Source organism: Tachypleus tridentatus, chromosome 3 (genome assembly GCF_004210375.1).
Source record: "Tachypleus tridentatus isolate NWPU-2018 chromosome 3, ASM421037v1, whole genome shotgun sequence".
In the NCBI taxonomy this organism is placed as follows: Eukaryota; Metazoa; Arthropoda; class Merostomata; order Xiphosura; family Limulidae; genus Tachypleus; species Tachypleus tridentatus.
In genome coordinates, this window is record NC_134827.1 from 99,131,274 (window position 1) to 99,154,632 (window position 23,359).

Here is a 23,359-nt window from a genome sequence, read left to right on the forward strand (position 1 = left end):
TCTGGATTGTGACATAAACATGTACTACCTCACCTTAGATAAAGTTTCCTTCACTTTAAATTGTACTAAATAGAAAACCAGCTCACTAAACAATACTCAGCGTTCTAACCTTTAGATAATGTTTGTTAATACCAAATTAACTTGGTTGATGGAAGCTCATCTGTGGCTTAAAACCACTGAAAATTAACCACACGTTTTAAAAGTAGACATTTACTCTATCTTTATTGTCAAGACCTTTACAATCAGACGATTCTATGAAATATTATAATTTACAAAACAAATTTATGGACTCTAATAAACTATACTTATCATATGATAAACTGAGAGTAAGGAAGGTATAATGAAATGAAAAATGCAGTAATTCTTCTTCACGTGTTACAACAGTAAAGACCAAACTCGGCAATGCTCCCCAAGAATCATCTCCCAGTAGTTTCTCATTAAACATCCAAGGCTGGTTTTAAGTATGGCTGTTAAAAGTCAACAGTTACGTTGTTTTACTGCCTTGTAGGTCTGGATAATATTCACTGTAATCGTACTCTCGGAAAGGAACGTCAAACGTGATCAGCCCTGCAGAAGCAAAAACTTGAATTTTTAAAACCTGGATTATTTTACATGTATAAGAACATATGAAAAGCAGTTTGTTTAAAGAAACAAAAAACAGGTAAACTTTAAAATTCAGACTTTGACAAGTGTGCTCTCAGGAGTTAAACATGATCTGGTGAAATAACCCAGCAGATCATTTCTACTTGTTAATATCCTTAATTTCAAACATAACCAAATTAACTTAGATGAAAAAACACTATACCTTTCTAAGCTAATTGATATAAAACAGTACAGAAATAACTGTAAACATAGCAAAGAATAAAATTCTGAATCTATTCAAAATAATTGGACTTTTACTGGCTATGAAAATAAAGATACATTTAAAATGTGGTTTTTTGCAGAGCTTTCAAGAATACTTCAAATCTTACATAAATTTTTGTAAAAATGTGGGTGAATTTTTCTGTAAAGGTTTATACACATTTTGTACTGCTTGTAATAAAGTTGCAAAGTCAAAATGTTGTCCAGCAAATCCTTGTGGTGTAGGAAAGCTTTGAAACAAAATATATGTTTATTTTTAATGCTTTCAGAACTTTGAACTATAGAATTTTATTTCTTCAAGAAAAACTACAATAAATGTGACACTAGAAAGTTATTACCCTAGAGGTAAGATATGTAAAAAATTAATCATAGCTATTTGCAAAACAATTAAAGGTCACTGGAAGAACACTACAAGAACTAAGGAAAAAAAAAAACTAACTATCAACTGTCTTCTTCAGGAATAATGTTTACCCTTTGTGTAAATTTGCTTACTATCCATGTTCAACGATGTAAGAATTTTTGTGGCTGACCATTTAAAATGTTGGAAGCAAAATGCTTGTATCATATGATGTTGACCTCAGGTTAAGGTTTAAACTTTAGTGAAACCCAACCTTTGTTTCTTAGCAAAGTTACTGAAGTCTCATTTTTTCTGAATTGCCAACCAGCAAAAAGGCAGTTGCCAATCCTTGGACTGCACTACACCAGTGAATAGTGAGATTAACCATCACATCATAACACTCCATGGCAGAAGGGATGAGCATTTTTGACACTAGGTTTCAATCCTGCAACTCATTCATTGCAAGTCAAGTTCTTTTATAAACAATTATGCAAGCCTTAAGAAACTCAAACATTAACATCTGTATAGCCCAGTGATGTTTAGTTTATTCTAGTCTGTGTTTAACTGCACACCGTTTAGTACTGTAATTACTCTTTTCCTTTCGTTTTAACTTTACAAATAAAATCAACAAAAGCAAAGTAACTTATAATAATGAAAAGGTAAAAATAAATTTCTTGCATAAAGGAAGTTAAACTGATTGCAAAACTGTATCTTTAAAAATATATCTCTATATTTATTGAGAAAAAATCTTTCAGAAGAAAACTATATTATTATAATAAAAAACTAATTAACTTTGTATGTATCTCAGAATGGCTGGTGTGGGTATTAACACTTTTATTGATAAGGAGAGGACAACGTTTTGACCTTCCTAGGTCGAAACAATGTCCTCTCCTTATCAATAAAAGTGTTACCCATACCAGCTGTTCTGAGATAAGTTTTTATCTCAAGTGTGTTTCTCATCATCGAGAATTAATTAACTTTGTAACAGAAATAAGTTAAAATAGCACTGATGGATTGGCACTATTATTAAATTAAAAGAAAAGAAATCCAAATCATTGTATGAAGTTCATCTGAATCGATATTAAGCAAGAAAATGAAAACTGAAGAAGATAAATTACTCACCCCAATCTTTTGCTTTCTCCACTGCCACAATCAACTCCTTTTGCTTTTTCTGACAAAGACCTGCATTTGTAAAACCAACTTGTTAACGATGTCATTCTAATTTATTTTCGAAAACATTTCTTTATTGCACTAAATAATTTTTACCCAATTGCTATCACATTCTGTTAACTAAAATAATGAAATATGGCCTCTTACAAAATGGCTATACCAAATGAAAACAACTTACCATAAATCAATAATAACACTACAATAGAAGAAACATGTCACATTTATTACACAGGTTTCCTGTCTAATATTAATGTTTAATATTCCAGATGGAAGAAAAGCCGTTATTTGATGAATAGAAAACCTTATTTAATTTTGTTCATAATGTTAATTCAATGTTGATAAATGTATGCTAACCCTGTCAGAAAAGTTCAGATTAGAACTAATTCTTTCATATGGTAATATTACAAACATCTAAGATTTCCATACTAATCTTAAGATGATGTTCCTTTTCTTCAGTTGTGAATATTTTGATTGTTTTTAATGCCTGACACAACTTGTTTCACCAAACATATGAAAACAATGACAACAACAGCAGTCTAGCATTCTTAGTTTATAACAGTGACCCAGTTAATGATCTTGTTACTAGTTGCTGCCGATATCCCAACCATAATTAAGTAACAGTAGTATGTTCGTTTTTATACTACAATTTATGTAAAAGATATCACAAACGAAATATGCCACTCCACTTCTGATAAAGCAAAAGAACAGCTGCAACGTTTTCCTTTGCACCCTGTTTTATCTCCATTTCTATATTTTGTTTGATAGTTTCATTATAAGACTGCTTACATATACTTTAACTTTTAACTACAGATTGGGAAAATTCCTCTCTCACAATTTTACAATCTCCAAAATTCTATTTCAGTGCAAAACTTTTTTTCTTACAACAGTGAAATCTCAAAGAGTTAAGCCTATTATAAAGCCATTTGGATATGGTTCTCACATATTCAATAAAGGGCTTTTTACATGTTTTTGAAAATACCATAGAAATATTTTATCTTTTATTACCTGAATAACTTAGTCAGTGAACATTTTTATCTTGGAAATAATAATATTCTGTTAAATGGAATGTCATGTCATATTCCTTGTACACCAAAATCAGCAGCTTATACAATCCAGAAATGTTAGGCCTCATAATACTCCACCAATTACCATACTCTTAAAGAAAATCCAATTTTAGCTTTGATTTTGGTATTACATTTTCCTGTGCCTTCTACCTAATATTTAAAACATGTAAATTAATTCTTCACTAGTATGTTTGTCAAGTTAAAAGAAAATAACAGTTCCTACCTGTCTTATTTGCATCATAAACTTGACCCGTGTGAGGCGAAATAAACTGTTCAAGTAGGTCTGTGTTCTGGGAAAAATAAAATCACTATACAATAAATTTCCTATTGATGGAAGAAAGGAACACAAGTTTTATCTCTTATATATACATTTAAGAAACCTTTTGAAAATACTCCAATTCAGAACTGAAGTATATACAGTGTATTTCTTCATTATCATTTAGAAATTATTGGTATAAGCACTACTTGTGTTATTAACAGACTTAACAAATTTCTTGATATAACAGACAAAAAATAAAATTTAAGAAACAGATTTTAAAATCAGAACGTACACAGATTGGTAGTCGGACAGCCATAAATCTTTACGGTTAAAACACTACGGAACATCTTAAAACCACGTGCAACCATTATGCCGTACACCTTTGGTTACGAACGTAACACTGTCCTGACAACAGTAAAACTAAAATCAAGGAGATGCATGTTTTACATCATCGTAGGAACTATGTTCCAAGTTACTGTCCTTCTTTCATCCTCGAGACAAATAAACACACACTACAGTCGAGTACACTGCTCTGTTTTCAGTCACATATAATTTAAACAGCATAAAAAGCAATGTCGTTTTCTTTGAAATAATCAGATATTTGGATTTTCCTTGTCATTTCCAATTCACTGAACTTGTTTCAGTAAAAATAATTTATAAAATTAAGTAAGTCAATAAAGTATAAATCACAGTATAAAATATATTCCTATTTTTGAAAAGTAGGAAGTTTCTGAAAGGTTGTAACACTCGGAGCATACTGGCATTACACGAAAGGTTGTAACACTCGGAGCATACTGGCATTACACGAAAGGTTGTAACACTCGGAGCATACTAGCATTACACACTAATACTATTTTTTTTGTCAAAATAACAAGATCCAAGGGAAAAAAAAGCTAAATTTGTTGTTTATCATTTTGAGAAAATTAAATACATTAAAAAAATGTGTGGAAATCTTTGTTGTTGTTTTTTTCAAACTAAATTTGTTTCCAAAATGTTAATTGTAATAAAATTATATAAATTACAAACATTACTTATATTCAACATAATGTCAGTTTTACCCAATTTCAGAAAGGTTAAGTTGCTAAACCAATGATATTTATTTTCACTATTGCTTCCTAAATGTTATTTAAATTAGATTAGTTATGAGTAAATCAAATATGGAAAATATTCAATGAACCACACACCTGTCTTCCTATCTACACTAGTAAGACTAAATTACAAACAATATAAAAATAAAATGTACAAGGTTTTGTTCTTGCAATTCTATCAGCTTTGAAAAAAGTTAGTAATAACTTAAATATATATTTTTAAGATACTACTTAAGGAAAGTCCTCAAACTTCAAGTTTATTTAGTAATTATTTTAAGCTGCAACTCAGTTTCAGGCTAAAATATGTAGAAAAATCACTTTCAAACACATACAGGATATTTTATTGTGATAGGTAAGGAAAAAAGTCAAAGAAAAAAGTTTATACTTTTTAAAATACTTGAAAAGTTCTCAAATGTTTTACATATATAAGCATCAGGGTGTCTGTTATTTCTTCCAGAAGTAATTCATAGGCTCATATTACATGATGCAAGTTTTAAATCCCTAGTGTTTATGACGTAAATTCCAACATAACAGCCTTCATAAATAGGAACTGGTTTATGCAAAGTAGTAATTAGCAGATGATTTGTTTTATTAGTTACCAAATATAACATTATCCTGACCTGAAAATTTGTTTAAAGCTGTTGATCACCTTTAAGCATGATAAACATATATTACCTCATGCCACTCCCATGAAGGTTTCTGTGCAAAGCTCCTGCCCCTGCGTGCACTAACATGCATTGTGCCAGCCTGTGATGTAACCATCATTAAGCTACAGCCTCCAATAACAGGAGATCAACACATCCTCCACGTAAAGTAACTCCCATGAACTTAATGAGGCAAAATAAGTACAGTGTAAGTGGGGAAGAAGAATGGGAGATGGTGCAGAGGGATAACTCTGAAATGCATTTTTAGGTTAAAAAAAGCATTAACTTCAGAGATATTTAAATACCTTTATAGAATAAAAATCTAAGATCCCACATTATAAAGATGGAAGGACTAATGCTTATAAAGATGGCAGAGGACCAGTGCATATAAAGATAGATGAGCTCCTTTATGAAACCAGATCATCAGAAAGGGAAAGCCCACAAACCATATGGCCCACAATGGAATAATAGCCTAGTGAGAAAATCACTAAGTAGGAAAATGCATCCATCTTAAGCAATGAATACTCTTTGTCCAATAAAGGTAAATGTGAAAGAACACGGTATTTTCAAAAGAACCTTTTGTGTGGTTCCAAAGACTCGCACAGATTGCTGAAATGTAAGTTTGCTCAAACAGCAACTAATTCACAGGCAATTGGTTAAAAAGGATGTGAAGAAGTAGGCTGAGCATGCCTTAAATATGAAATTAGAAAGATCCCTAAATAAATGAGAAAAGGACAAAGGTAAAAACTGAATTGGAGAGTTGAACCAGACACTACAAATGAAATGACACTCAAAAAAGAAAGAAATTTGCAACAGTGAATGAGCAAGTAAAGAATAAATGTCCATAAAGTAGTGAAACAGTAGGCCTTACAAATGCAACCCCTGATCAAAAACTCTCCAAACCAAAAGGAACACATATAAGGCCATAGCAAACTTGAAGGAAAGATCTGTAAGTCAAGTGTTAAACCACTGTAGACAAAATTAAGCAAGTAAAATGCAAATACTTAAATCAGGATTTAGGAAAAGCATACAACCCCTTGACCTGGATTATCTCCATCTTGGGAAAACACTGCAAAGCAAGAGAATCATCTATCTTGAAACATAGTAAGGCTAAAATCTGTTCATGTTGGATGGATCTATGACAAGATGCCATGCCATATTTTTGAAAATGACACACACGTTGTACATCAAGGAATTTTAATCAGGTGAGAAGGAGAGTAGAAGTTCAGGAAACAACATGGAGATAGCAAAGCCCACAGATGTACAAAGTTCTTACCAAACTGGAGCCAAAGAGTGGCTCCAGAAATAGGTTCCCTCCAAGATCTACAATGACCAGACCTCAAGGAGAGGAAGCATTGAACAGTGGCTTGAAAACTAGGAATGGGGAAAAAAAGGTAATTCCATAAACTTTTAAAGAGTGAGAAGCCTGATGAAACCTCCTCATCCAACAAAAGCTAAGCAACTGTCAGAAAATAAGGCTACCTGACAAAGTATATCCCAGAAACAAAGTTAATTGTGGCATGATGGAAGAGGAAATCAAGGGCAATATGAAAAGTATGTATGTGCAAGTTTCCTGAGTAATATTTACATAGTCATAATGTGAAGTTTCTAAAAGAAGTTGAAGCAAAGAAAGACAGCAATGTTGAGTAAGAAATGTAGATGAGTAGAAAGTGAGTCAGTGAGAAAATATGAGATTCACAGAACAGAATCAAATGATGGAGGTTCAAGCAACAAGAAAGCCTGAGATTTGGGCATAACAACAGAAGAAAGCAAAAGACATATACCTGTATAATACAAGACAACAATGAAGACATGCTTTGTTCTTATATTTACAAATTGGTAAAATGTTACAGTTCATAATTTCCACTCATCAACTCTATAATCTCAAGACCATTTTATGAATAATAACTTGTTTTCTGAATATATTATTCAGTCACTTTTACGAATCACACATTAATGAAGTACAGTAGCAAGACTCGGACAAATCTGTTACTACTGACCAACTAACTGTATGTTGGAAAATGCTTTAAGATATCTTGGGAATAACTACATGAATAAAAATTTAATGGACCAAATACTTACTGAATAATGAAGAACAAGATATTCATCTCGACATATCGGACAAGGATTGCCTGTACTGATCCTTCTACTTCGCTAAATACAAAACACGGACATAAAAGAATATATTTTTCAAGAGTTGTAAGTCAGATAAAACACATTCTTGACAATTAGTGCCTAGATATCTGTGTATTAACTCTATTTAAAAAAATAAAACGATGCTCTTTCTGCAAAGTGAGACAAAACGTTAAATTCGAGGACCAGAAAAGTTAACATTTTCCTAAACTAAAAATGTATTTCCAATAACACTTCAAATTGCTGACAATACAACTTTCCTAAGATATCTGCCTTGGCTATCTTAACATTAGTCTCCTATGTTCCAGTCTCTTATACCCCACTTAAATGCCCTTAGCAATATCTAATTTGCAAATTTCTCCTACTCATCACTGGGTCCTCTATCCTGGTACTCTATATTAACACTTCACTTAGATAATGTAATCACTTTTTTAAGATGTACATCAGTTCTTGGTAGGTAGTCAGGGCAGGAGAATAAAGTTTCAGTTTAGGAAAATGTTAACTTCTTGCCATAGCTATGCTTTGCTTTAAAAAAAGTTCAATGAACCAACACTACGTCGAAGAATTAAACTTTTACTAAAAATTACAAGTATACAAGCATGTTATTTCTGTAAGATCAGGATTTATAATAAAAAATTTTATTTTAAAGACTTCTCTATGAATTTACACAATCCATATGACTTTCACTTGTCTTTTTTATTGGTGAATTACAATCATTTAGCTTTAGAGCAGCTTTAAGGTCTTAACTTTATACAATTGGTTTTATCTCATTTGACTGTTTTATTGCTCTCCGAATTGTGTCTATTGAACATAAGTGCTGAATCACCCAGTGAAGTGAGAAAATTTATGGTAAACAAGGTGTCAGGTTACCACACAACATACCTAGATCCTCATGGGTCCCTTGAGAATTACCACAAAAAAAATTACATCTTTTTTCATTTAAATTTTCTTGAATACTATAACAAGTTTTTAATTTTTTTTAAATATAGTTACTATTTAAAAATATGTCTTAATATATAAAAATAAATTCACCATCTACTACTGTTTAAAGGTCTATAAACCTACACCACTCTAAGACCACTATTTTTATATTATTAATTGCCCAAAAGTAATTATGTAGATTTCAAATATTCAACTTAAAACATAAGCAATACAATGCCCCAAAACTACTATAATTCATCTAGTTTTCTAGTGTTTTTTTTTAAATTTAATTACTCAACATAGCACTGAGTTTGTTCTATATCCAATAACAAATCCTGAAGAAATGGCACCTTTTACCAAAGTAAATTAGCACAAAGACATCATAACCATATAGTTTACAAAATGGCCTTTCTGCTGGTTGACATAAACCACTGACTTGTAAGCCTAAGTAAAGACGTGACTTCTAAAGTATGAAGACTTTCTGTGTTAGGTATAACAAGAATTTTGATGTCTCATAAAATAAAGAGGGTAAAAGTTCTTATCTGAAATTCTGACCTGTCAATATCTAAAGTTGGTGCTTCTAACTGGTGAACATATAAAGAAAGAAAGGAAATTTAAAAAGGAAAATTCAGAGCAGAGAGACAACATGTGACACAAAGAATGATAGTTTATTTAAATATCTCATTTTTAAATTTTTAAATTAAAACATGTATTAAATTTTTAATTATAAACTATGCCCTTAAGTCAAATGTATTGACACACATTGATAATAAAATTTACTTGAACATGTGAATGTAAGAGGTCCTGACATGCACACTTTGACCAAACCCATGTACACAGAATTAATCGATTACATTCACTTAAATATTTTTAAATACTTTTTAAACACTACTCTTTATTTGATACGGTAAACACTTTTGGTGATTTACCCGTCAGTTGTCATCTTCTTGTGTGCGTGTGAAAAATGAATTATTGTGGGGATTTGGGAGTCAATTATTCCCACATAAGACTTGAATAAATGGAATAACATTAATAATAAGAAACACTAGTTTTGATTAGTTGATTATTATCATGAGTCTGACACTGTTTAAGCTGAACAACTTTAATCAATAATGACAATAACGAATCAAAGTAATAATTTCAATTACTTATTTTGATCCTATAGTTTTGATTAATCAATTATCTTATGTACCACTAATCAATGCACTTCATACTCAAAGTAATTTGTAATTGATTATATTAAGTTAATTTCCACCACTTGTACTACTGAATATACTTATTTATTAAATGATAAAGTCTGATAACTCCAATTATTATAAAGTCAAGATAAAATTGGGATCAACCTACCAATACCTCTAAACTGCCATACGCTGTACACCATTTCACTTTACAGAATATAAAAAATTACGTAGAAAGCTCACACATACATAAGATGAAAGTAAATAAATTCAATGCACATGTAACAGTGTACTTACAATACATGTTTTTCTAGTTTTAGAAGGAGGGTACTGTCCTTTGAAATTCCTTCTGTAGTGAGTCCAAACTGGTTCAGAACCATACATTTCTTCATAAGCTGTAAAATTAATAATAAAGCATAAATAAAAGAATTAGATGTTAGACACCTATAAAATGTTGAGTAACTACTATGTTAGTAACCTAATGAATTTAAAAACACTTTCATATAACAGAGAAAAAAGTTACAACACATGATACTGGTAATATCATGTCACAATAAAATCAGAATAATTTTAAACTAAATATAATAGGCTGTGTGTGTGTTTTCTTACCTGCTGAATCCAGCAAGGGTAATCAAACCCATGATTCTAGCATTGTAAATCCAAAGACTCACTGCTGTACCAGTGGGGAATAAATACAGTATGATATGAAGTGATTTTATATGGAAATATATGCAGAGTTACAGATAAAAAAGTTGTAAACTCTACACCACAAAAATGAGAAAACTACTGAATCTTTCATTAAGATATAAATAGTGTGAACTTTAAAGATTAATCATGCTAATTAAAAGTTGTAGGTCTGAGAATGCATTTAAAAAAACTTATATTTGCATGAAATATTACTCTAAAGCTGTAATTTCAGATTTATTATTTAAATAAGAAAGTCATCCCTGGCTCCAAACTGAAACAAATATTCTAGGTTAGTACCCACCCCTTGAGATGATTGGTTATTTTACATTCTTCCTTTTATTGAGGGACTATATTCAATCTTTAAAGAGAAGTGTTTATTTTGTCTTTAATTTATGCTCTACAAGTAATTAAATAAAATGAAACCTTTGCAAAATATGATTGTGAAAGATTTGGTTAAGAAAAAAGTGTGCTATTATCATTAAAAATCTAAAATATTCCCTCCAACAAAATGTAAAATGTAGAAGTTTCTAAGGGAATAAATCTTTGTCCTAAATTTGGCTTGGACAAAGAATTAAAGGTAAATACTAACTAACTATGGTTAAAACTTCAATTACAGTCATTCTACTTTATATGTTCCATAAAGGACATAATTCAAATTCAGCTTACTCTGAGAATTTGAAATGCACTAACAATTATAATCAAACAAATGCCATCAGTTTTAACCTGTTGACTGCAAGGTATTTCAGCTGCTACTACAACTCTGAACCAAGTTCAAAATACAACTCTAATGCTTCTTCATTTTGTAACTTTTTTTCATGACGCCATTTTGGATCGAAAGTGAAACAATTTGTAAGTTGGTCAAATGCATGTATGGTGCTGACATCTATCGTTGAAATTAGGTATTAACTCGTCTGTGGCACTGTGTTACCGATCGGTTTGGATGAGTTATCTCATCTACGGCACTGAACAGGTTAAATAAGAGCTGCACTACATTTCATTTTGACATTTTATCTTCTACTGTAAACTTATGTTATGCATAGTTGTCCTTCTATTAAGTTATATTAACTGTTAAAAATTATTCTAAATTAATTTTTAACCTATTATTTTAATGTAATTTAAGTGTAAAAAATTTAAGCCAGTAGTTCAATTTTCTGTATTGCCCATAGTGACTTCTCTTCTGGTGATTGTTACAAAAGTAAATCTATCTTAGCCAAAGTTGACTTATACCCTGCTAAAATTCACATGCACGTACATCTCCTTGTCTCATCACTCTCACCATTAAATAAGAAAATTAATAATAATATACCAATTCTGTAAGTTCCTGTAAGAAGTTTGAACACCATAATCAGACCTCTCTGACTTCTTTTTTCATAAGAAGTCTGAAAGATCTTAATCTGGACCACAAACTTTTCATTCCAAGTATCGTCTTACTAGTCCTCCCTCTGACACCTTTCCAACAATACAATGGAGACACACCAAGACTGAATGAAATATTCTGAATTAAACCTATCAAGTGGCTTTTACAGAGAAATGATAATATTTTTAGAATTTATTATGTATTTCTGTAGGTATAACATAAAATCCTATTTGCCCTACCTCTAGCAACAGCACGTTTGGATGATTTAAAAGTTTGTTTTGTTTCTGAATTTTTGCAAAGCCACTCAAGGACTACCTGTGATAGCCATCCCTAACTTAGCAGTGTAAGACTATAGGGAAGGCAGTTAGTCATCACCACCCACTGCCAACTCTTGGACTATTCTTTCACCAACAAATAGTGAGATTATCAGTGATGACGAGAAACCCACTTGTTGAGAAATTTATATGCAAAAAACGGCTCGTTTGGGCTGAGAAAACACTTTACATAGAAGAGCAAACAACGTTTCGACCTTCTTCGGTCATCGTCAGGTTCACAAAGAAAGAGGTAACTGACCGGAAGCTGACCACATGTTTGAAAGGGGTTGTGTAACTGTGTGTCGAAATGTAGAGGGCGGTATTAGATGTTTGAATATATAATTTATTATATTAATATAGGTATAAAGGCGTTCCTTTATATTGGTTTATTTTGGGTTTAAGTTGTTGTATAAGTAAGGCTTCTTTAATTTTACGTTTGTTTATGTTTGTTTCTTTATTTAATATTTGAGTGTTTTCTATGGTTATGTTGTGTTTATTTGACTTGCAGTGTTCAAAACGTGTGACGGTGACTTTTATGTTCTTTGAATCTGGTTTCCATTTTTCTACTTGTTTCTCCAATATAGAAGTCGTGGCAGTTATCACATTGTATTTTATAAATAATGTTGGTGTGGTGTTTGTCAGTGTAGTTTTACATAGTATAGACCTCAGTTTTGTGCGGGTTTTGAATAAATTTGGTATTAATTGGAATGTCATATTTTGTTACTAATTTTGCCAAATGTTGGTTATTTGTTTGCTGATGTCGGAATATATGGTATCTGGCAGTATATGGTTTCGTGGTTTTTTGATTAAGTGAGCTGTATTTACTTTAGTTGGTTGATTTTGCTTTCTGTCTAGGTGTGTGCGTATAATGTTTTCTACGGTTTGTGGAGGAAACTTATTGATGTTGGTGAAGTATTGTTTTATTTTGTCTAATTCATCGTTAATTTTATCTGGTGAGCATAGTTTTATGGCTGTGTTTATTTGGTTTCTTAGTATGTTGAGTTTTTGTGTTGTTTCATGTGCTGAGTCCCAAGGAATGTATAGTCCAGTATGGGTGATTTTTTCGGTGGATTTCTGTTTGAAATTGTGTATCAGTTCTTGTAATTTTGAGGTTAAGAAATGATATTTGATTGTTTTCTTCCTGTTCACATGTGAAGTTGATGTTGGGATGTATAGAGTTAATGTGATTGAAAAAATTAAGTATGTGTTCTGTAGATTTGAATCCATAACCGTGTCATCTACATATCTATACCAGTATAGTGGTGGATGTAATGCTGTGTTAATTGCTTGTGTTTCAACTTGTGTCATAAAAATATTGGCTAGAACTGGTGATACTGGGTTGCCCATGCTTAGGCCGTTTGTTTGTATATAGTTTTGGTTGTTGAACATGAAGTTTGTCTTTATCGTGGTGAATTCTATGAGGGTTGCTAACTGGTTACTGGGAATTTCTATAGTTGGGTTAGGGTCTCGGATATAGAGTTCTAAGGCTATCTTGCAGGCTTCAGTGGTTGGAACTTCTGTAAAGAGGGATATAACATCGAAACTGGCCATTAAGGCTTTATGATTAAGTTGATTTAGATTAGACTTGAAATTAAAAGAGTCTTTGATAAATGAGCTGGCTGATGTTACATATTTGGAGAATGCCCATGCTATGTATTTACCAAGGTTGTAATTAAACGATTCATATGTGGACATTATTGGTCGTAATGGACAATCTGGTTTATGAGGTTTGGGGATGCCGTATATTTGCGGTGTCGCGTGAGTCGGTTTTACGTGGGTAGGAATAAAGTGTTTGTGAAATGGTGTTGGCTTTTTTCATTTGTAGTAGTAATTTGTTCAGTTGCGTCTCGTGTGTCTTTGTTGGATTTGTGTGTATTGGTTTAAATAGTGAGATTGACCATCACTTTATAATGTCCCCACGGCTGAAAGGTAAGACCCTCAGATTACAAGTCGAACTCCTTGACCCACCTGGCCATGACAGGCCAATTTAAAATTCTTCTCCTTCCATAAAAATGTTATTCCCATCAGAATTATAAACCACATGCAATACCTTACATCTAATATAACCAAAATGCATCTGCTATTTATTTGCCCAATTCACCAAGTGATCTAATTCCTTTTGTAAAGAAATAGAATTATCCTCATGACAGATACATGCATATTAATGTTACTGGTGACATTAATCTAGTTAAGATTGATTTCCATTTATAACAACACTCTGCTGTCTTCACTTCAGTCATTTTTAAGCCAACATGCTAACTTGTACTCCAAACCCATACAGACAACTTTTAATTATCTTTTTATAGCACTTCACTAAATGTTTTCTTAAAATCCAGATACACCAAATCCACACTTTATCTTCATCTATTGCACTATTAGGTTTGGAATTTTACTACAAGTAGAACTGATGAAAAATGGTACACTAATTCCAAATTTCAGAAAAACCAATTTTGTTGGAATGAGATGAAAGCTGGCTTCTGTGAATTGAACTAGAGTTGGGAGGGGATCTTGGATAGATGTGGGAAGCATTTAGGCAGAAATTAATATGCTTAAAGAACGTACATATTACCTACTAACATGAAAAAAGAGAAACAGAGAAGAAGCCAGTATTGTTTAAGTAAAGTTTAAGAGATCACATTGGTGATAAACATAATAAATTCAATAAATCTAAATTTACTGGAAATAATGAGGACGTGGAACACTACAAGAAATCCAGAGAACTGGTTAAAAAGGATGTTAACTGACAGAGTTAACTTGAACAGTAAGGAAGTCTTTAAGTATATTAAGAGGAAACAAAATTTTAGGACAGGGATTGGAACTCTTAAAAATGATAGTGAAGAGCCAATACTAGAAGATTATGAGAAGGTAAGCTAAATAAATTATGTGCCCTCTTCAGTTTTTATGTAGGAAGTTGGTTGGTTGACATTAATTGGTGCAAAGCAACTAGGCTATCTTCCCCAAACTAGTAAGAACTTAAAAATAAAAATAAATTAAAATATGTAATAAGAAATCATGTTGAAACAAAACAGTCCAATATTCAAATTAAAAACTTCAATAGAAGTAAAAAAACCAATGGCCCTTAAAAATTTAAAAACACAACTGAGATGCAGAGTTCCACCATCAACAATGACGTTGTCCAATGTCAAAAGTGAACCAATGGTAAAAGTATGTCTAAAATGGTGCTGTAGCTCACAGTTGGCATGAAGGCACAACAGTAAAATGTGGGATATTCTGACCTGAGTGTCACACAGACCACACATTGGTGCATCAGTCCCAGATAAAAGAAAATTATGAGTTAAAAAAATTATAACTAATTCATAGCTTAGCCAGGACAACTTCCTCCTTCCGATCCTTACGGGAGCAAGACAGCCAAAGAACAACAGAAGGTTTGATCTGGAAAAGCTTGTTATCACATTGCTCAGTCCAAGTTGACTGCCAACTTAACTGCAGAGCCTAGCCTTGAATACACGACTGTAGTCCAATTACAGAACAGGCAAGGCCGTGATAGCACCAGAGCAGACAAACTATGCAACAATGTCAGCAAGCTCTTTTACACACACACTAACTTGGCCCAGTATCCAAAAAACTGGATAAAAATAGATGATAAAGAGAAACAGACCAGTCAGTTTTGAATATCAACAAGAACAGTGGAGAACTAACGTGAAGTGATTCGAGGTGCAGTAGAGAGTTAAACGAATCAGTATAAATAACACACAGCTTCTATGCGATCCAGGGCAAGAGAAATGGTGTACAGTTCAGCAGTGAACACAGAAACTGTGGAGGGTATGTTGTGTATAACTACCAAATCACAATAAACCATGGCAGAGCCCACAGGGTCATCTGATTTTGAACCATCTGTTTTAATGGAAACAGAAGGATGGTTCAAGAGGTATTCAGCAATCACAAAACAGTACTTCTAATCCAGAGTATCTGCCTTCTTCAGATGGCTCAAAGAAAGGTCACATTTGAAGATGGTAATAAGTCAACAAGTTGAGTTGGGCCAACCAGTGGAGACAGCAATGTCATTCAAGGACAAACCCAATTCATCCAACTGCACCTGGATACAAGGTCCAAAAGGAACAATGGCAGACCATCCATTCTAAAAAGCATGGCCTGCTGAGGAAGGATTGGTTAGTTGGTTGATTTAGTGTTTTATGGCACAAAGCAGCTAGGCTATCTACACCAAACATCCTGTAAAAAGTTGGAAGTAAATTTAGTAAAATTCATAAGAGGAAATTAGGGTAAAATAAAACAAAGTTTAAAAAACAAATACATAAATAGAATAAAACCAATGTTTACATCTAGTCCACAACATTAAGAGAAAAACTACAGTAATTCAAGTTGTAAAGGACTTTCTGTATCATAACTGTAATAATCATAACTCACCAGGAAGACTAACAGGTAAGTACAAAAACCACTGTCACTCACCTGAAGTTGGCCTTTCCAGTCCTGGTTCTGAGTTATTTGACGCTATGGCCATTTTCGAACTGAGGAAGGAAACACAACCCCAGGTGGGATGCTGTGGTAAGGATAAAAGTTTTTCAGCATGCAGTAAAGCCAGTTACAAATGGCAGAGATGTAGAGGAGATTTACAAAACTCAGTGTACAAACTCTGGAACTGAAAAGTGTGCAAAGCCCCCATGCAGAGCCAAAGCTCCTGATGGTGAATAGGGTCCAACATCTTCAAGACCAAGGTCCTGGCAGAATCACAGACCATAGACCCATAGTCCAGTTTCGATCAAATGAAGGCACTATATATTTTTAGTATAGAACAGTGATCCACTCCCTAAAAGGTGGAAGAAAGGACACAGAGGATATTCAGTGCCCTTGTATGCCTGACACGTAGCTGCTTGATGTGTGGAATAATGGTCAGCTCATGGTCACAGATATGCCCCAAGATCCTTGCCTCAGGGGCCACAGGAAAAACAACTTCACCAAAACAGAGCTTGGGATCGGGAAGAATACCTTGTTGGTAGCAGAAGTACATGCTAACAGTTTTGGAGTGAGAAAAGGTAAAACCATTTGCTGTGGTCCACTTCAGTAAACAACTGAGGGCAGTCTGTAGCTGACATGAGATGTGGAAGTCGTCAACAAAGAGACCATTTGCAACAGTGGGAGGGAATTGTCCACTGATGGCATTAATCTATATAATGAAAAGTGTGACACTCAAGAAATAGCCCTGAGAAACTCCAAGTTCCAGTAGAAAAGAATGGGAACGTGTCAAACCCACATGGACTTGAAATTGTTGGTCCATTAAAACAAGTTTAATAAAAATTGACAACTGGCCACGTAACCTGTATGAGTGGAGGTCTTGCACGAAGCTATACCTCCACGTAGCATCATAAGCTTTCTCAAGATCAAAAAATACAGAAAAAAGATGTTGTTGCTCAAGAAAGGCTTCAAGTCAAATTAGGTGGCCCATGATGGAGTTCTATCATCAAAATTCACAGTGAGGGGGCAAGATGAGGTTGTTTGGTTCCTTGAATCAAACAAGACAAGCATGAACCATCCTCTCTAAAATTTTAGAGACAGCTCAAAGTAATTTGACAGTAGTTTGAAGGAATCCTGGGATCCATCCCAGATTTGGAAAAAGGGAGGACAACAGCATAGCACCAAGCATTAGGAAAAGCATTCTCCTGCAAGATCCAATTAAAAACAACCAGAAGAACAGCAAGAGAGGCAGGAAAAAAATGATTCAGCATTTTGTAGTTAACATCATCAAGTCTGACTGATGTGCTGCCAGACCAATAAAAAGCAAGTTTGAGTTCTACTGACAATTATACTCAGAGACTGCCAGCCCAAAAGGAAAGAAGTGATTGCTCTACCCGAGCATTAATGGCTAAGAAGGTGGAGAATGTGGAAGTGCCAGATGCATGAGAAAAACTTTCACTGAGAGTATCTGCAATAATCTGAGTATCAGCAACTCCCTGGCCATCTGAGAGAAAGATTGAAAGGGGGGCCAAAACTTACTACTCAATGACTTTCTGAATTATGTCCCATATGACTTTGGAACTGATGGTAGAAGAGATGCTAGTGGTGAACTTAATCCAAGATTCCTTCTGGCTTTGACGTCTTACCTGCCATCAAAGTGCATGGGTCTATTGAAAAGCAACATGGTTTTAAAGTGGGGTATATACCTACAAAAGGTATCCCAGGCCTATTTTTAAGCCTTCCATGCCATGTGGCAGGCAGAATTTCACCATGGACAAAAATACCATGGAAAACATGTCACAATTTTAGAAATAGATTGAGCAGATGCTTGAATAACACTGTCAATTACTACTACTGCACAATCATCTATCGATGGCTTAGTGATGATGACAAGATCAAGTTTTGAAAGAGCACCGAAAGAGGACCAGTTGGCCTTGTCCAGCTTCAACCTTGGTATGTATCAGGGGAAATCAAGAACAGCCAGTCTCCCTCAAAATGATAGGAAAATTATCACTACTCTGTGGGTCACTGTTAACCACCTAAAAGAAATGAAATAAAAGTGAATGGGAGCAGATAGAGAGAAAAACAGCAGTAAAAGACTCACTAGGTGCATGAAATTAGGTACAAGTACCAGTATTGAAGAAGAAAAGTTATGATCTAAGAGCATACACTCTACAGAACAACCCCTCCCATCAACACTCACATCACCCCAGAGGGGATTATGTCTATTAAAGTCCCCCAGGTATAAAAAGGAGAGACAGCAATTGTTCAATGAGAGCATCAAGGTCTGATTGATCCTACAACTATCCATGAGACAGGTAGAAAGAACAAACAGTGATGGTACAGCTCAAGGAAACACGGATGACTACGACCTCAATGGATGTATTGAGTGGCAAAGATAAAGCAAGTACATGCTTATCAACCACCAGTGCCATCCCTCCATGCACTCATCCATCACACAACCTGTCACTTCTGTACAAATAAAACTGTCTGAAGGTAACTGTATCAGCAAATTTCAGAAAGGTTTCCTGTGAAGAAAGACATGCAGAATGGTAGTAATCAATCAGACCTTTGACGTCACCCAAATTATAATACAAACCTCAACAGTTTCACTGTATTAAAGTGGCCATTTTCACTTACACGAAGAAGAACTGGGCTCTTCTATATTCGACCACGTGATTTCTCTTTATTCTCTTTAATAGAAAAAGATCTGTCAACCCCCACAGATCCTGCCCCAGGCCGAGCGAGCAGGTTTCTGTCAGGAGATGAAGATTCTAGTGACTGAGGACGTGAATGTTTTTGCATATTTGAAATATACATGAATTTCTTATTAGATATCCAAGTTTGTGCAACTCAAAAGGCTAAGAAGAAAATATAAAATATTTTCAATCAAGCACAATCCACTCAAGAGTACAGAGAGTACTAGAAATATACAAATATATATTTGTTGTTTTTATATGCTTTTAATAAAATTAGCTATAATGTACAAATTAAATCTTTCAGTTTATCCTAACCAAATGTTTAAAAAAGCTTTAGCTGTTTCAAAATATTACAGTACATTACATTAGCTTTATGGGAAACAGTTCTATGAAAGAGAAAATATGAGATATAAAGTTTTACCACTAAAAGAAAAACACTTTAGAAGTTTATTTAGGACACTTTAGACCCAACGTAAATAAAATACAAAACCCTTAAGATAGGAGTAAGTGTTTTCAGTATAAATATATTAAAAAACATTCTTGTGCACGTTTATAACAGACATGTAATGTTTAATAACAGTTTGACTGATTTTGTGAAGATACGTCTAAAATATTCAGTTACAGTTAGTACTGGATTAACTATATGCCACCTGGGCCCTGGTTACCCACATAACAAAACTGTGGTTCATAAAACTAGTAGAATAGAGGTAGAATGAGTTATTACCATTATTATTCTCGAGTATTACCTGGACCTATAGTCCAGTAAACCTTAATCTGGCACTAATTAACCTGTACAGTTTCACAGTTCCAAGATTGAGAATAGGTTCTTATAGGATTATTGTTCACATACCTTTACTCTTCATGTAACGTTTACTCGTTTCTGGAGGTATGACTTTTCTTCGATCCTTGGGATCATCTTCAGTGTTTTCATCGGAAGCAGTTTCAACTTCTCCTTCCTTCACTGGCTGTTCGTCTTCGTTTTGTTCTCCAAACAAACACCAACAAGTGTGTATGTCTCGATAGGGCTGAACAGATTTTTAATATTTATTCTTGTGCACATTTAATCTCAAAAGTTTGTTTTTTCTTATATCTTTATAAACTAGTTAACTGAGTAATATTACAACTGAATATTATTATTTAAATGTAAAAACATTTTTGATCAACTATTTAACACGGAATTTTCTTTGGTAACTTTTTCAGAGAAATGCACAAAACAGTGTTCGTCCTGCTATCTCACTTTTTCAGTAAAACTAAGTTAAACTTTTCATTCATAAAACTGATCAAATCTAGCAAGTTAATTACAACAACTAGTGCAAACCAAACAAACATTATTCAAAACCTACATGATTTATAAGAAATGCTTACATTTTAAAGAACATGCTTACAATATTTGTTGAGTCCAACTTTATGGGTTTTACAGGGTAACAACATTTCTCAATCTTTAAACTTTCAATGAATAAAAAGTAAACAATTTAACAATGCAGATACAAATAACATTTGTTCTACTGTGATACCAATTATCTTGTAAAGTACACAAACATTGTTACAGGTACCAACTGAAAGTTTATAGTTTCTTCCATATGGCAAACTTACACAAAACAAATCAAAGAAATAAATTACAAATTTACTGTCTTTTGATTTTCATAAATAATTTCTAAGATTATGATTTTCAAGCACAAATTGAATTAGTTAACAATTATAAAAATTTTACAATGAAGAATAATGAAAATGTATGATAATAACCATCACTGAGAACATACATAACTCAATACATATGCATAAAGTTATAATGATCACAATATAGCTTTAAGAAAAACATTTTAAGACTTTAAATTTAAGAAGCACAATAAATAATTTATCAAATCCAGGAAATTAACAAAATAATAAAAAGGTTTTTCCCAAACCACATGAATGACTGAATCTAGGTAATATTTCCACAAAGTGTAGTGAACTTTCACTGAAATCAGTACACTGCACTTAAATACACAAAGCACAACAAATTTGAAAAAATAAACAAAAGCTACAACACTGAAGTCTTTAAAAACAAAAGTTGGGAGAAAAGATATTAAAGCCCTAGTTATCACAGAGATAACTATCTACCTTATTAATTCTATTTTTAAACATCTTAAGGGCTCCTTCTAAATACTACTAAACATGTTAAAAAGATTATAAGTAATTTTAGTGATGACATTTATGTAAACCACCATATAACCATTTTTTAAGTATAGTAATTTTTAAAAACTACAGTACAACCCTTACAGTTCTCTTAAGTTGACTTCACATACTCAGACTATACTTTCACAAACTATAAAATCATCTGAAATTCATCAAGTTTAATATTTTTTCTACAAATACATAAAAAGAAAATTAGTATTCTGACAAACAGTAAGACCAACAAAAATCCAAATTTGGCTTACTAATGTGTTACATAGAATTTCCTTACACCCAGAAGATTTAAATATATTCATTATAATAATCTTGACTATTCATATCACCACTGGACACGTGGATTTAATTACTTTCGTACGTATTAGATATGTGATAAAACTCTACCTTGTAATCCTAACTGCTGATTTAACTGTTTTTCTTCATTTATATACCTGTGCTGCTGAGACAGAAATAAAATATATTTTACACCATGAAACTTGCTCTGCTATTAGAAGGAAAAAATATAGCAGTCATTCCTACACCTAGCCTAAAAAGTTATATGGCAAGTCTACAAATGAAATTCCAGTAAGATATACAATCTTGCATTATGCACTACTTGTGTTAACACACACACATATATGTATCTGATTTACAATTTTCAGCTTTTTTCTCTCTAGAACTATTAGTAACTTGCAAAATTTAATATTCTTTTTTTAATTTACTCTATTTCGTAGACATTGTGCTAATTCATTATTTTGTTTATTAATGTATTCAGTAACACAACAATATTTCAAAAATTCATGATTAAACACTTTCTCTCAGTCTAATGACTGTGGTAATATTTTTGTTTCACATCAATCACCATATAATAATAAACATATTAATTAAAATATTTACAAACATGAAGTATATACGGTTTCCTTTAAGACTATTGCTAATGTTGGTTAATTACATAAATCAGCTAAATCATTTATATTCTAAACTTACCGGTAATGTCGGAAATAGAACAGAAGTTAACGTTTGTAGACCAAAACCACGACTGTAAATATTACTGCCAGACCCATAGTGAATCAGATTGTTTCTAAGCCATAAGGGAGGGATTGAGTACCGATTTTTAAAACTGAAAAATACATTTTTTCTTGAAATTACAGTTTTATCGCTCAGTTTAATGTTTCCGATACACAATCCAACATAACGACATACGCTTGGTAAGCCTATTGTAATTTTATTGTTCGTGTTATTGAGCCTTACAAGAAAATCACAAACATATTTTAGACCAGTTTTTAAACACATTATTTAAAGGAAATTAAACTTTCAACTGTGAGGATACTAACAGTCTAATTAATAACTTAAGTGCTTGTGTTTTAAAACGTCACGTGTAGAAACAAGGCTCTCCAATTCAAGGTTACTCTGTCGGTGGAAAATTAATTCACTCAAGAGCTTGTATATTTATACTAAATGAAAACGATTATTTATACCATTGCGCTAAAGAATCGACGACTTCCAAAAATATCTTAAATAGAGACGTTTGTAAAAACGTGGAATCACCTGACCATACACGACTACAAATAATAGAAAATCTGCCAATCCACAATACCGCCTGAAAATCTATTGTCATTCCAACAACATACATGTAAGCTACGTCTATATCAAATATACGGTCATAAATAGTTTCAGCGTAATGCTTACTGGGTTTTGCTTTAAATTTAATTAGACATGTAAAAATAAATTGACTTTTCCCAACTACTTTTTCAGTGATTCCAGGTTTTGTAAATACCCTTATCTTATGATTATGGATGACATATTTTACTAGTAAGTTGTACCGTTCTATTAAAATTAGTAAACACAGTTGTCGAAAAAAGGTTTTTTTCAGTAAATCTCTGAAGATAAACTCTCGTTGACAATTAAACGAAAATAAACGTAACCTTTAATACTGTTGAATAGCTCTGTTAAAAATAACATTATGCTGTTATGATGACTTTTAAAAAGACGGTAATACCAAATATATATTTAATACAAACATTTCGGAATTTGTCTTTAAATTCGATATCTCAAAAAAAAAGTTAGT

The 23,359-nt window shown here is 32.8% G+C and overlaps 1 protein-coding gene across 2 annotated transcripts; it reads right to left on the bottom strand.

The window, feature by feature from the left end:
• Positions 1 to 194: 194 nt before the first annotated feature.
• On the bottom strand, positions 195 to 22,786 carry mRpS18B (mitochondrial ribosomal protein S18B). Of its 2 annotated transcripts, XM_076495876.1 has the most exons (7): positions 22,279 to 22,786; positions 19,994 to 20,168; positions 9,953 to 10,050; positions 7,506 to 7,577; positions 3,656 to 3,722; positions 2,321 to 2,380; positions 195 to 567 (listed from the first exon to the last, which is right to left on the bottom strand). In XM_076495876.1, exons 1-7 carry the CDS (start codon positions 22,582 to 22,584, stop codon positions 485 to 487), a joined length of 861 nt encoding a protein of 286 aa, XP_076351991.1. In that variant the 5' UTR covers positions 22,585 to 22,786; the 3' UTR covers positions 195 to 484. The 2 variants fall into 2 exon arrangements, with proteins under 2 accessions (XP_076351991.1, XP_076351992.1); XM_076495877.1 differs by lacking the exon at positions 7,506 to 7,577.
• Between the last annotated feature and the right edge of the window lie 573 nt (positions 22,787 to 23,359).